This window comes from Camelus bactrianus, chromosome 33 (assembly GCF_048773025.1).
Source record: "Camelus bactrianus isolate YW-2024 breed Bactrian camel chromosome 33, ASM4877302v1, whole genome shotgun sequence".
NCBI classification, from domain to species: domain Eukaryota; kingdom Metazoa; phylum Chordata; class Mammalia; order Artiodactyla; family Camelidae; genus Camelus; species Camelus bactrianus.
Genome location: NC_133571.1, coordinates 8,350,860 through 8,365,032, shown reverse-complemented (window position 1 = coordinate 8,365,032; position 14,173 = coordinate 8,350,860). Strand labels below are relative to the sequence as shown.

The 14,173-nt window shown below is 41.6% G+C and overlaps 1 protein-coding gene across 3 annotated transcripts in view; it reads left to right on the top strand.

Moving 5' to 3' along the window:
• The first annotated feature begins 12,764 nt into the window (after positions 1-12,764).
• The window catches only part of PPP2R1B (protein phosphatase 2 scaffold subunit Abeta), a 34,956-nt gene continuing 33,547 nt past the window's right edge, over positions 12,765-14,173 (top strand). For all 3 annotated transcript variants that reach the window (XM_074356940.1, XM_074356941.1, XM_074356939.1), the window contains exons 1-2: positions 12,765-12,923; positions 13,753-13,843. In XM_074356940.1, the coding sequence (XP_074213041.1) occupies positions 12,810-12,923; positions 13,753-13,843 (205 nt within the window). In that variant the 5' untranslated portion in view covers positions 12,765-12,809. The remainder of the gene's footprint in view (positions 12,924-13,752; positions 13,844-14,173) is intronic.

The following is a 14,173-nucleotide window of genomic DNA, read 5'->3' as shown; positions in this document are numbered from 1 at the left end:
CCTTCTCTCCACTTGTTACTCTTACTTTTAGGGCCATCTTGAGTCTCCCTCTCTTCTATGAAGCCTTTCCAGACTTTAGACCCCTGTGATTACTTCCTTTCCTGAACCCTCTGGAGTTCCTCATGCCTTTACTAATGGCATAGAGCCTTAGCATGTAGCCCTTGTAAACCTGTCTCTCAGGAATATTGTTGGCATGTCTAGAGGCAAAGACCATATCACACTTCTATGTATTCCCTGTACTCAACACAGTTCCCTGAACATTTTGGTACTGTACATATTTATTGACAATGAAGAAAGAAAGGTACAAAGAAACTTGCAGCTAATAGGTAACTCCTGCTTTCAGTTCGGTAGATTTCTAGAATATATGGCATGTCTGAAGCCCTATGGTACTCAAAGGCAATTTGGAAGATGTGAGTTAGACTCAATACTGTGTATATTTTAGGAATTCTGAAGGACACATGCTTTCACACAAAGGCAGATTCTTCAGCATACCTTCTAAAAAGACAAGCTGGGTGCCTTTATAGAATATTTCTATTATTACTTGATTTTGGGGAGTCAGACAGCCCTGGAGACCTTCTGAGTGAGTCAGGGGCAGGACCTCCAGGTTTGAGGAGGTGCTACATTCCTCCTAGCTCCATGCCCTGCCAGGAGAAGAGATCTAACTGCACAATGACTTCGTGGTGATACATTCAGTTTCAATAATATCAAGTAGCAAGTGATTCTTTAAAACTGGAAGCTATTTTGGCTCTCTTCAGCTGTGGAGTTCAACATAGACCTGACATTGAAACAAATTAAAACCAACAGATTTGATAAATGAAATGAGGGGAATTCAGATAAGAACTATGAGAATTCAGAATTGTAATGATATGGGCAGACTGGGAACTCCTGTTGTAGCTCCTTGTGATTAAATTAACAAACAGATTAAATAGCACTTTACCTGAGTATGAGCATTTTTAGAAAATTTTATGCAAATCTTAAGGTATCTTCATAAAATACCTCAAGGTGGAGGGGGTTTTTTGTTTGTTCATTTTTGCTCCTAATTTCTGGGCTGCTTGTTCTGTCATTACATGTCTGGAGATAGAAGTATAAACCAAGTGACTCTTGCTGATCTTAACAGCCAAAAGACTGTGTGAGATAAAACTAACTTCTTCTGACAAGGGTTTCTTGCAGACCTATAACCGTGGATTCCATCCATTACCTGCCTTAGGTGGGTTCTCTTTGACCTCGGTTTGCCTGCAGAATCAGTTTTTGGCAATTTGTACTTTGCCATTTTTAACTCTTGAATCCCAGGTTGCCGAATGAGAAGAGTGTGGTTTTTAGTCTGTTTGATGGCTGTTTCAGCAGGATTATAACTCAGTGCTGGAGAAGATGGGACCCACAGAGCAGTGACTCTTAATCAGAGCTGCACGAGAGAATTATTTGGGGATCCTTTAAAAATTGTCACTATCCAAGGTGTATTCAAAGTCCTGAGTGCAAGAACCTACAACCTAGGATACTCTACCCAGCAAGATGATCATTTAGAATAGAAGGAGAGAGAAAGAATTTCTCAGACAAGCAAAAGCTAAAAGAATACAGCAACACTATACTTACCGTAAAAGAAATATTGAAAGGTCTTCTCTAAACAGAAAAGAAGCAAGAATCTATAAAAAAGAGAAAATCACAACTGGAAATCTGATGAACAGCAAAAGAATAAACATGAAGATATGAAAGAGGACATCAAAATCATAAAATGTGGGGGAGATGAGTAAGAAAATGTAGATTTTTTTTTTAAAGAATGTATTTAAGCTTACATGATGACCAGTCTAAAGCACGTAGAGTAATGGGTTAATATACTTGAAAAAAAGGGTAACCACAAATCAAAAACATACAGCTGAGCTAGAAAAACCAAAAAGAAGAGAACTCAGACATAATACAAAAGAAAATCATCAAACCACGAAAGGAAAAACAATAATAAGAAGAAAAGAACAAAGAAGAAATACAAAATCAACTGGAAAGCAAAGTTTAAAATGGCAATAAATACATATCTATATCAACAATTACCTTAAATGTCAATGGATTAAATGCTCTAATCAAAAGACAGAGTGGCAGATTGGATAATAAAACAAAAGCCTACAATATGCTGCCTGCAAGAGGCTCATTTTAGGGTGAAGGACACACACTGATTGAAAGTAAGGAGATGGAAAAAGATAGTTCATGAAAATGGAAATGACAAGAAAACGGGGGGAGCAACACTCAGGGAAAATAGACTTAAAGGTCATGAAGAAAGATAAAGAAGGACACTACATTATGATAAAAGGAGCAATAAAAGAAGAGGACATTACACTTAACATATATGCCCTCAATACAGGCACACCTAAATACATAAAACTAATACTAACAGACATTAAGGGAGAAATTGATGGAAATACAATAATGGTAAGAGACTTAAACACCCCACTGACATCAATGGACAGATCTTCCAGACAGAAGATCAGTAAGTCAACAGAGATCCTAAAGGACACAACAAAACAGTTAGACTTAATTGATATCTTCAGGACATTACATCCAAAAAAACCAGAATATACATTCTTCTCAAGTGCACATGGAACATTCTCTAGGACAGACCACATACTCGGGCACAAAGGAAGCCTCAACAAATTTAAGAGGTTAGAAATTATTTCAAGCATCTTCTTGGACCACAATGGCATGAAACTAGAAATCAACCACAGAAAGAGAAATGTGAAAAAAAAAAATGATGGCATGGAGACTAAACAACATGCTACTAAATGGTGAAATCAAAGAGGAAATTTAAAAATACCTTGAGATAAATGACAGTGAAAACACAATCACACAAAATCCATGGGGTGCAGCAAAAGCAGTCCTAAGAGGGAAGTTCATAGCGATACAGGCCTTCCTCCAAAAACAAGAACAATCTCAAATAAGCAGCCTAACCTACCACCTTAAAGAATTAGGAAAAGAAGAACACACAAAACCTAAAGTCAGCAGAAGGAAAGAAATAATAAAGAGCAGAGAGGAAATAAATAAAATAGAGATTTAAAAAAACAATAGAAGAAAAAAAAATCAGTAAAACCAAGAGCTGTGTCTTTGAAAGAGCTGGAGAATCAAAACACCTCTGGCCAGGCCTACCAAGAAGGAAAGAGAAAGAACGTAAGTAAACAAAATAAGAAATGGAAGAGGAGAAATAGCAACCTACTCCACAGTTCTACAAACTGACGGTTACCAAAGGGGGGAAGTGCGAGGGGGATCAGTCAGGAGTTTGGGATTAGCAGGTACAAACTACTATATATAAAATAGATAGACAATGAAAAAGAAAATACGTACATATATGAAAAACTGGATCATTATGCTGTACACCAGAAAATAATGCAACACTGTAAATCAACTAAGCTTCAGTTTGAAAAATTTGCCACTGTCCGCTTACCTCCCTTAGAAATTCTGAGTTAGTAGCCTGAGATGTGCCCAGTCATCATTATTTTGTAAAACACGCCTTAGGTGATTTCTCTGCCCACTGCTATTGATATTAGAGACTGGAAAGCAAACCATCACACCAAAGATCAAATATAATTAAGCAGACAAAATGTTTGGTGTCCTTTTCCCATTACAACCCCTGCTGACCCAGGCCTCTTCCCTCCCAGACCCTTTTTTTCTGCTCTTCCTGGCCTATCAAACCTTACCTGCCCCAATCTCCCATTCTGTTTGGGCCCTGCTTTCTGGGAAACAATTAACTAATGTGGTACTGGAGTACACTAATGGATGTTAATAATTTACTGTAGTTCCCTTCTCATCTCAGGACATTTGAATAATAACACATCCAGAACAAAGGAAGGACTGATTTTGGCAATTTCAGATCCAGTCAAGTGCCTTTTAATCAATTTATTTATTCTGTGGGAGGAGAGAGTTTGAGCAGGTAGATCCAACCTTGAGGAGTTCTGCCTGGCCTTTTTCAAACCTTATTGGCCTACTCAGATATGGCCCTGTGGCTGTCTTAAATAGGAGAATGGGAAAAAAGTGTGTGGGTTATAAGCCCTCCTGCTCAGGACACACTTGGGAACCTACTTTGTAGATTTTATTAAGCTCTGTTTATTTGAGACAAGTCCAGGGAGCACCTCTCCCTTGTTATTCTGCCACTGTCCTCTGCAGAGCTTCTCTGGACCTGTTGCTGCCCTCCTCGGACATGAGAGCAAAGGTTAATCACATTTTGAGAGAAATGACCTGAAATGTGTTCATTCAACCAACAAGAAAACATCGTGTATCCTTCAGGAATTGGTCTTGCTTCTTTCTTGTCTCCCTATTAACAATATGTCTCTAAGTATCCTTGGTATTTCCTATGATATGATCCCCCCCCCTTTTTTTTCTTGCCAGTGAAATATTTGTGGAGTTATGTAGAAAAGGAGGCTGGTTTTTACAGCGCTGCATTTATAAAAGAACCTTACGAATTTTATTTTTAACTCAGCCCCCCGTTCCTTGGGCCTTTTTCTATTATTGTGTTCCCAGACTCTGTGATTACTGGAGATACTCTAAAATAAAGCACCAAAGTTTAAATTTGTTGCCATGCTTTTTTGATTTTGTTTTTGCTCCCAAGTATCACTGTTTCTGAGAACTTGAGGCCGCCTTGTCTGTAGTGTCATCATAGAGGCTTCCCTGGTGTCCAGCAGAGGGCAGCCTGTTCTCACCAAAAATTTCAGTGCTCCTTTTCCTCCGGGGAACTAATTCATTTCACTATTTGGGGTATCCTTGGTGTCAAAATTCCAGTGTAAATTGAAACACACGAGTTGCATTTCTTTAGAATCTGTATACCCTAGAATTACACTGCTATATTTCTATAATTGCAACACTTTCCTGGAGAAAACCATGCCCATAATTTACAGGGGCTGGATCATCCACTGCAACAGTGATTCCCTGGCTGGTAAATGATCCACAGGTCAGTTCTTCCCAGTTAATTACAGTTCTGTTTGACATGACCTTGATGATAGTCATAGGTAATAAAAGATATGAGTTTGGATGAGAGGGGAAAGCAGCTACTTTTAGGGGTAATTACCAGCCATTTATTCATTTTCAAGTTTCCAAACATGAGCAAAACACAGTCTTAACATTGCCTCGGCTAACTTATTGATAACATCACAGGCAACTCAAAGGATGTACGAATGTTCAGCGTTCCTTCCTGTGTCAGATGCCAACACATTATCCACAACACTGTAGCTCAACCCCAGGGAGCAGGGGCTGAGCCCCTAAACAGTAAAAGGTCTTAGAATACCTTTGGTTGCTCCCCATGTGTAAGTCATTGGGTGAAGAGCAAACATTTGCAGAAGGAAGGAGAATTTGCATCTGAACGTGTGGGAAACCCACCCAGGCAGCCTTAGGCCTTTAGGAACAGACAGTTCAGCTCTCTGACAAAGAGATGTCCTTCTTTGTGTGTGTAACACCTCTCTGAACTCAATCGTAGAACTATATGGGGAATATATTGGAGTTTGAGGGGTTTTTTTTGTTTTGGAGGTTTCTCATATTTCTTTGTTTTCTTAACACCCTCTCGATCATCAGATTTGCTCTGTGAAGAAATAATATGGATAATAGGTAACATTTATTAAGCATTTCCTATATATCAAGAATGTTTCAAGTTGTTTTTTCTCACATAATCCTTACAACAACCTTATGAGCTCAATAACTATTATTATCTGCTTTTTAAAGACAGGGAAATTGATACACAGAGATATTAAATGTCTTGCCCAAGATCACCTGCGTAGAAAGTTGCAGACCTGGGATGCAAACCCAAGCAGTCTGTCTGGCTCCAGACTCTCTCTCTGGACCATGATACTGCACTCCCTATTTCATGACCTCTTTTTGAATATTTTGTCAAAGTATCTGGAATGATTAGATGAGCAGAGATAAGAACAGGAATTTGTCTGGGGGATGGTGTAGCTCAGTGGTAGAGCACGTACTTATTAGCATGCACAAGGTCCTGGGTTCAATCCTCAGTACTGCCATTAAAAAAAAAAAAAAGAACAGGAGCTAGTCAGAGCTGTTTCACTTTCTTAACCACCTTTTTATTCTGCCTCCAGTAATCACGGAGCTTGTCCTAGTAAGACAGAGTCTACAGATAATACGTTTAGTCTTTGTAGGGGCTTTTCTAGAACACTGTGAGCCCTCAGCTAACTTGAACCATGTAGCTAGATTAGAAAGGGAGCTGATTTCCTGAAGTCCTAAAAGTTAGTGGAAATTCCGGTTTCTGATTACAGTCCCAGCTACATTTCTGCTGAGTTCGGAGTGGTGTGTCCAGGGGTCTTGGCACTGCTTCTTTCTTACTCCTATGACCTTTTCCTGAACAGTTCTGCTGGTAAGATCAGAAAAGAAAGAGAAAAAGAATACCAACTTCAGGGGACCACAGGGAAAGGCTTTTAGAGGATCAGGAATATTTTAAGTAATCCCTGCTTTTTCCAAATCAAACCTCTGTTTGATAGGAGTCTGAGGACAGTGTGCCCAGATGCTAAAAGCTACTTATGTTGGGGTGTTGAATAATACATGGTGATAAGGGCTTAGAGAAATAAGGGGGAAGAGAGAAATCTGGACTCTACCTTGTGGACGTAGCAGGGCTAGACAAGGAATAGCTGGCAGGAGGGGACTATTAAAACACGTCTATGGACCTCATGCAGGAGGCCAGCCAGGGGGAGGCAGACTTCAGTCTACAGTGGTAACCAAGAACCAAAAGGTTTCTTTGAATATGTAATAATGTTTATGGGTCAGAATTCAAAAAACCTAAGTGCAATGTGGTATCCTGGATTGGGTCCTGAAACAGGAAAAAAAATTAGTGGAAAAATGAGTGAAATTCAAGGAAAATCTGGAATTTAGTAAATAGTAAAACAAACAAAAGGATAAATGAGTATACTGAACATTGAAAAATCTCCCTTCCATTTTTATTTTCCAGATACCCATAACCAACCAATGTGATTAGTCATGTGTGTCCTTCTAAAGACTTTTTTTTGATGCTTATACAAGCGCCATGTATGTGCATTCTGTTTTATACAAATCGTACGATATTATATGCATTGTTCTGATAGTTGCTTTTTTAAAAATCTTAAGATATTTTAATATTAACTATTGAGGAGCAATCTATTGTTTTCAAACATTTTCAGCTTAAAATTATACTGTGTACCACAAGTTCAATAACACTGTGTACCTTGCTTTCTCACTTAACACTATAACGAAGGGTTTCTATTGGGCTGTGCATAGGACCTGTCACGACAACCAGGGGTCTGTCCTAAGAAGGTTAGAGCCTGTGCTAGGACTGAAAGGCCTGAGACTTTCAAGGTCACCATGCCTGCTTGACCTAGGTTTGTTGTAGGTTAAATCTACCCTTGTGGTCAGGGCAAGTACTAATTCTGACTGCTGTTCTTATGAACTGGGGGCCTACAGACCTTGAACAGAAGTCTCTGGGAGTTCTCTTCTTATGTTTGGCATGGACACCAGATTCAGTGATTCAGTAAGACCATGCAAATCAAAAACATAATTGCTAGGGGAGAGGGTATAGCTTAGAGGTAGAGTGCTTGCCTAGCAAGCACAAGGTCCTGGGTTCAAGCCCCAGAACCTCCATTAAAGAAAGAAAGAAATAAAACCTAATTACCAACCTCCACCCGGACCCCCCCCCCAAAAGAACCATAAACAGTGCTGTATGTCAATGATATCTCAATAAAACTGGAAGGAAAAAAAATTTTTTTTAAACCGTAATTGCTAACATTTGTGTTGGGCCTTCTACTTACAAGGTACCTTACATCATGGGCCTTCTTCCTCACAACAACCCCGAGAGGGAAGTTAAGTAAGATTTGTCCTGTCTTTCCAACAAGGATGCCTTCTGGAAGGCTTTGAGTCAGATCTTCCGACTCTAAACCATGGAGGTCTCATTCATCCTTTCACAGTGGTCCTCCTTGTTGCCAAAGTTCAGTTGATTGGAATTTCTTACCTGCTTCTTCTTCCTGAGTAGATAATCACAATTATTGGCTGGGATTTGAAAGCCTCCTCTTGTCAGGCACTAATCTAAGCACTATGTATGAATTATTTAATCTTATTAACCACAAGAGGTAAGCTTTACAGCCCCAATCTACAGATGAAGAAACCAAGATTCAGAGAGGGTAAGTTATTTGCCCAAAGTGACACAATTAGTAGTTGGCAGAGCTGGGATGTCAGTCTAGGTTTTCCTGACTCCACTGTATACTCTCTTAAGCACAGTATATACTGCCTGGATTCAGAACCGACTGTCTCATTGACTCGTTCTTCCCAAGAATTCAAGCAAAGTTTTCCCCTGGAAATCAATACCTTATTTAAACATCGCAGTAAAGCTGTGACATGGAGGGACGAGGTGAGGCAAGAAACAGTGAGAATCCCTGATCACGAGTTCTGCAGCTGCTTCTGGCTCACTGTGTGCGTCCAGGTAAAGTCTCTTTCTCTTTGTCAAGTGTTCCCAGCCATAAAACTGGAATTAAAATTTTGCCACAAAGCAGAGAAGAGAAAGGAGGTGAAAATACTGAGGCAAGGTTGACAGGAAAATATTGGAGCCCCATAGAAGGAAGTCATTCTTTGTATAAATATACATTTGATGTATCATTAATGCTATGGTGATAATTACCACTTTGCAATAAATTAAGTACAGCCCTGGGAGTCGGTTTCCCAGGGTCATTTTGCTAAAGGAAGAGTTAGAAAATGCCTGTATGTGCCTCAGGTTTTCTGTGCGTGAACTGAGCCATCCACTGCTTTCCTGAAGGCTTTGTCAATGGGAGGACACTTCTGGGTCTGCCCGGAGAGAACCACCTACCCACAGTTCTGTCTCCTGCACTCAGCCTTCTCTCCCAGTGGGGTGACTCTGGGGAGCAGATCCACCCTTAAATGAGTGCTTAATTGTAAAGCTCTGTGAGGAAGCGTCAAACTTACTCAACATGACGCACGAGGCAGAACAGGACCGTGTCCTTTAGGCTTCCTCAGGACTGACCTTTTTCTGCTGTGACACCGAGTGCTGTTGATCCTACCTGCCTCTGCATCTCCGTGTGCTCTGTGCTTCATCTGACAGGAACTGGCAAGTCCGGTCTTGTCTGCCCCTGATTCACGGGATGAGCGAACTGTAATGTATATGGGTGTCAGAACTCAGTACTTTTGTGCTGAGCAGGTCACATTGCTTCCTGAGGGTTCCCTTATCCTCAGCCCAATCTCAGCTGCTGCTTCTGGTGCCCGCTGGTCATTAGTTTCTCGTGGTGTGTGTGGGGGGCATGGAAAATGGACCGGGGATGGGGGTTGGGTGGGGGGAGCAATAGAGAGGAGAGAGAGATTTGGAAACAGCTCAGGGCCACAGGACTGCGTTTGGCGTCCTTAGCTAACTTCCAGGAATCTAGCAAATGAGGGATCATTTTAATCTGGCAAAAACCACAGGCAAATAGGCGCAGAATTGTTTATTGATAAGCAGTGGTAGCTGTCATTTGGTTTTCTGGCCAGAGGTGGCCTCCAAAGGCTCTTTCCAGACTCTCCCTGAGCCGATGCTTATTGGTTGACGTGGAAATTATTTTTCCAGATGAACTTTTAAAATCAATGACTTCTGAACATCAGTGTACATTAGCCAGGGGTGCACAGTAAAATGTATCCCATTCTCAGGGATTCTGATTCCGTAGATCTGGGTGGAGGCCAGGAATCTGCATTTTTAACAAGTATTTTAGGTGATTCAGATAGTCAGTGAACCATTCTCCCCCAAACAGCTGTCTTAGAATTAGTTCCAGTTTACATTTGGCCCAATTTTTGAAATAACCTCTTTCTGTTGTTTGTTTTAGCCACTTTTTTTTTTACTGAAGGATTTATTAGCATCTCCATTTTTACTACCTGTTTCATTCTCACATCATCACAGTAACTAGAGAGGGAATCAGCAGTGGTTAGCTCCATTTTATTGGGGGTGAGGAGGTAGGAGGTGGGATTGAGGCATAGGGAGAGGTAAGTCACAATGAATCAGAGACAGAGGTGGGCATTGAAGTCCAGAATTGATGACTCTCAAACCAGGCTATTTTCTGGGACCTGTTTCCTCAGCCTGTGATTCGATATTTAATCATAGTTATTCCATAGGTGTCCAATTAATCATGCTTGGGTAAGCAAAGCGTATTTGTGTTTTAAACAGAATAGCTTAGCATCAATCAGTGTGCTAATTTTTGTTTAGCAGGTTGAAACGCATCTAAGCTTGAGCTAATGACCAGATGAGGACATGTGTGGAACTGACTTAGTGTTTCTTTCTGTGCTTGCCTCCTTTATCGTTTCTGAAGACTTTTTACACAAACTTTAAGGGAACAGCCTTCTCCTCCCCCGTGCCAATAGAAGCCCCCTCTAATCTTCTAATTAATAAAGTATTAAATCAAAAAACCTCGTAGCTTTCTATTTCTCAAACTTGAATAGTATTTGGATCCATTTCCAAAGGATAAAGAAAACTTGAAAAGTCTCAGTTTATCTAAATTATTTTATTACAATGTTACTTAAATTTACCAATATAAAGTAGGAATAGAATGTTCTTTTATTTATAGTTCTTATACAACTAAAAACCCCAAAATAGATTTCCAAATTAAATACACAAAATCAATACTACTCATATTAATACTATAGTAATTTAATATGGGAAATGATGTATTTTGCTGAGACTGAATTATCCCTTGTGTTGGTTTTTTTCAGTTTTTTTTTGTATATATATTTTTATTGTAGTGTAGTCAGTTTACAGTGTTGTGTCAATTTGTGGTGTACTGCATAATGCTTCAGTCATACATGAACATACATATATTCTTTTTCACCATAAGTTACTACAAGATATTGAATATAGTTCCCTGTGCTATACAGTATGAACTTGTTTATCTATTTTATATATATTAGTTAATATCTGCAAGTCTTGAACTCCCAATTTCTCTCTTCCCACCTCCTTCCCCCTTGGTAACCATAAGTTTGTTTTCTATGTATGTGAATCTGTTTGTTTTGTAAATAAGTTCATTTGCCTTTTTTTTTCTTTAGATTCCACATATGAGTGATATCATATAGTATTTTTCTTTTTCCTTCTGGCTTACTTCATGTAGAACGACAATCTCCAGGTCCATCCATGTTGCTGCAAATGGCATTATTTTATTATTTTTTATGGCCGAGTAGTATTCCATTGTATAAATATAGCACAACTTTTTTATTCATTCATCTGTCGATGGACACTTAGGTTGTTTCCATGTCTTGGCTATTGTAAGTAGTGCTGCTGTGAACATTGGTATCCCTTGCATTGACAATGGTATTGCCTCTGAAAGCTCAGCTTGGTATTGCCACCAAGTGAATCTCAATTTTCTCACCACTTTTCTGTTAGAACTACTGTGTCAGGACAGTCCTGTGATGTGGTTTAGCTTTCATTTTGTGCATGAAAATGCCATTTTCATTTAAAATCCCCCTCTGTTCTTTTCTCATTGTCCCAGAAGAGTAAAAGCAGGACTGAAACACACATGCAAACGTGGGTACTGAAATCGTGTGGCAATGCTGGGTTATTAAGTGGTCATCCAAATAATTCAGAATATGCTTATGCAAATCTAAAACATATTATCAAATTGAAAACAAAATTAAAACCCTAGAGAATACATCCACAAACCTAATTTGAGAATGACTGTGCAGATCCCTTGGTTTCCAAACTTTCACTGCTATCTACTGTGTTTACTTCCAGGAACCCCATGTTTTAAAAAATGTCTCCTAAGTTGTATTTACTAAGAATTTTACATTTTTATTAATCAGACACTGAGAATTACCGTTTCAGAGCTGGTGATCACCATAGGTAGTTATCACTCTAAGCTGCTTATAGTCCAAAACAAACAAACAAAAAAGACAGGACATTTTAGTTATTCTGTGCTGCCCTAATAAGGGTAAATGGAAACTTCTCATTATGTTTTGTAAGAAAGAATTCCCGTATCGTCACCTCCTCCTACCGCTGCCTTTGAGGACTCCTGGAGTTGTAGAGAGGTCAGTTTAGCCTTTCTTGTATAAGCAAAGTAGCCATTCCACTGAATTTGGAAGGATTAGAGCTTGTCCTAGTTTCACTTGATTGTTGTACTTCGAGCATGCTAAAGACCTAAAAAATGGGAGGAAGAAAATACAACAGAAGGCACCAATCCAGTACCGAACTGAAAAGAAACACAAAAACAAGAGAGCAGCATGTTTTTAACAGCTTGCATGGAGAAAGAGGAAAAAATATTGACTGGGGAGTTTGGATGGCACTGTTCATTTTCTCTCACCGCCCGCGTTATTTGTCTTACGGAGCACGAGCCAGATACAAATTCTGGCGCACAGGCCGGAGGAAGAGGTGGAGGGGTTTTATGGAAGCTTGAGGATAGTGGGGAAATTAGGGGCTGGAGACCCAAGTGGCTCAGGGCCAGGATGAAGTCAGGGGAGGCGCTAAATCTTTTTTCCTCCTGGCCTCGGGCATCCTCTTTGGTCCACCTGAGTCCTAAGAGGGCACAGCAGGGATCACCCAGGTAGGTCCCCGACGACTTCAGACCATCAGAAACAGGATGAATCTCTGCCCTTGTTTCTTTCGACTGAAGAAAGGGCATGGGGGCTCCTTTCGCTTTCTCAGCCAACCTATCTTCTGGATTTCAGACCTACAGCTCCCGCGTCGGGGGCCAGGCGGGGGCCGCCACCAGCCCATCAGGGTATCGGTTCACCCACCTCGGCGGAACCGGACTTCGGGCCTTAGCCCCGCCTCCCCGGGGGCGGGGCGGGGCCTGGGCGCGGGGCGGGGCCTGGGCGCGAAGCCGGCGGCGGCGACCAGTCGGAGCAGGAAGAACATGGCGGGCGCGGCGGGGCCCGGGACCGGACCCGGGGCAGCGGGCGGAGATGGAGACGATTCGCTATACCCAATAGCAGTTTTAATCGACGAACTCCGCAATGAGGACGTGCAGGTACTGAAGGCGGGCCGGGGAGCGGAGGCGGGCCGGGCCGGGAGCGTGGTAGGGAGCTGGGAAGGCCGACCCCGTGGTGCGGGAGGCCCGGGGACTGAAAGATCACCCTCGGAGCAGAAACTTGGTGGCGGGGAGGGGAAAGATCCGTGAGGGGCGCTGGTGGCATGACCCGACCGACCGGGAACCTCTCCAGCACTCCTTCTCCGGACCTGCTGGGGCGTCGGCTCGGCGTCCCACCCGGTCCCGGGCGGTTGTGGGAGAACCGGCTTCCCGCCGGGGCGCCCCTTCCGGGCCGGGCGCTGGGAACGCCGCGTCCAGCCCCGGGCCGGCGGTCCCCGTGGCTGAGCGAGCGGGAGGAAGGCGGCGAGGGGCCGGAGCGGGCGGTAGGGATGCCAGGGCGCCTTGTGAAATGCGGGTGAACGAACGCCTTCCCCTCGGCTTGGTGGAATCTGCCTGGGCTTTTTGGGTAGAAACGGGGTAGGATGGCTTACTTACCTAGAGGAGGCGGGCTCTCAGCTCTGATGGAAGGCAGGTGTACCCAGCCGTTTCACCTGCTTCACCACTGCCAAAGTTCTCTCTATTTAAAATTGTCTTACCGGATATTGTCTTTTATTTAATTTCTTTAATGGTGTCTTTGGCGTGTTCTCCTAAGAACTCTTCTTTTGGTTAGTAAAGCCGTGATCCACTGTTTTTGAGATTCTTCATAGAATAAAATATAAATTGAAACTTTTCTTCATTATTATCTGTATGTCATTATCTCACCTGTTTGCAACTGCTGTGTTTTGGTCTAAATCACAACTGCTCCTTTTTTCTTTCTATTGTTTTAAAGCTCCGTCTCAATAGTATTAAGAAATTATCAACGATTGCTCTAGCACTTGGAGTAGAAAGGACGCGAACTGAACTGCTACCATTCCTTACAGGTATGTGATCCTTTGAAGAAAAGCATGAGTATTTCTGTTTTACAGGGGCTTTCAAAACTTTGACTATTTTTAAAGAATTTGTTGCCCGCGATATTAGTAAGTACTAAGCTGAGCCTGATGCTTTGGATGCAGAAGGAACAGGACATAGCATATTGTGTGTAACGTTGTGGCCAGACACATTCAGACGTTAACTATTTAGCTAATAGGGAAGTAAGATGTAGGATTGTGAATTTCTAATTCATTCTGTAAAACAGATCTAAGAGGATTCTTGACTGAGAAGGAATTAAAGGCTGTTAAATTATGTTCAGAGTTGTTTATGACAGTATAATT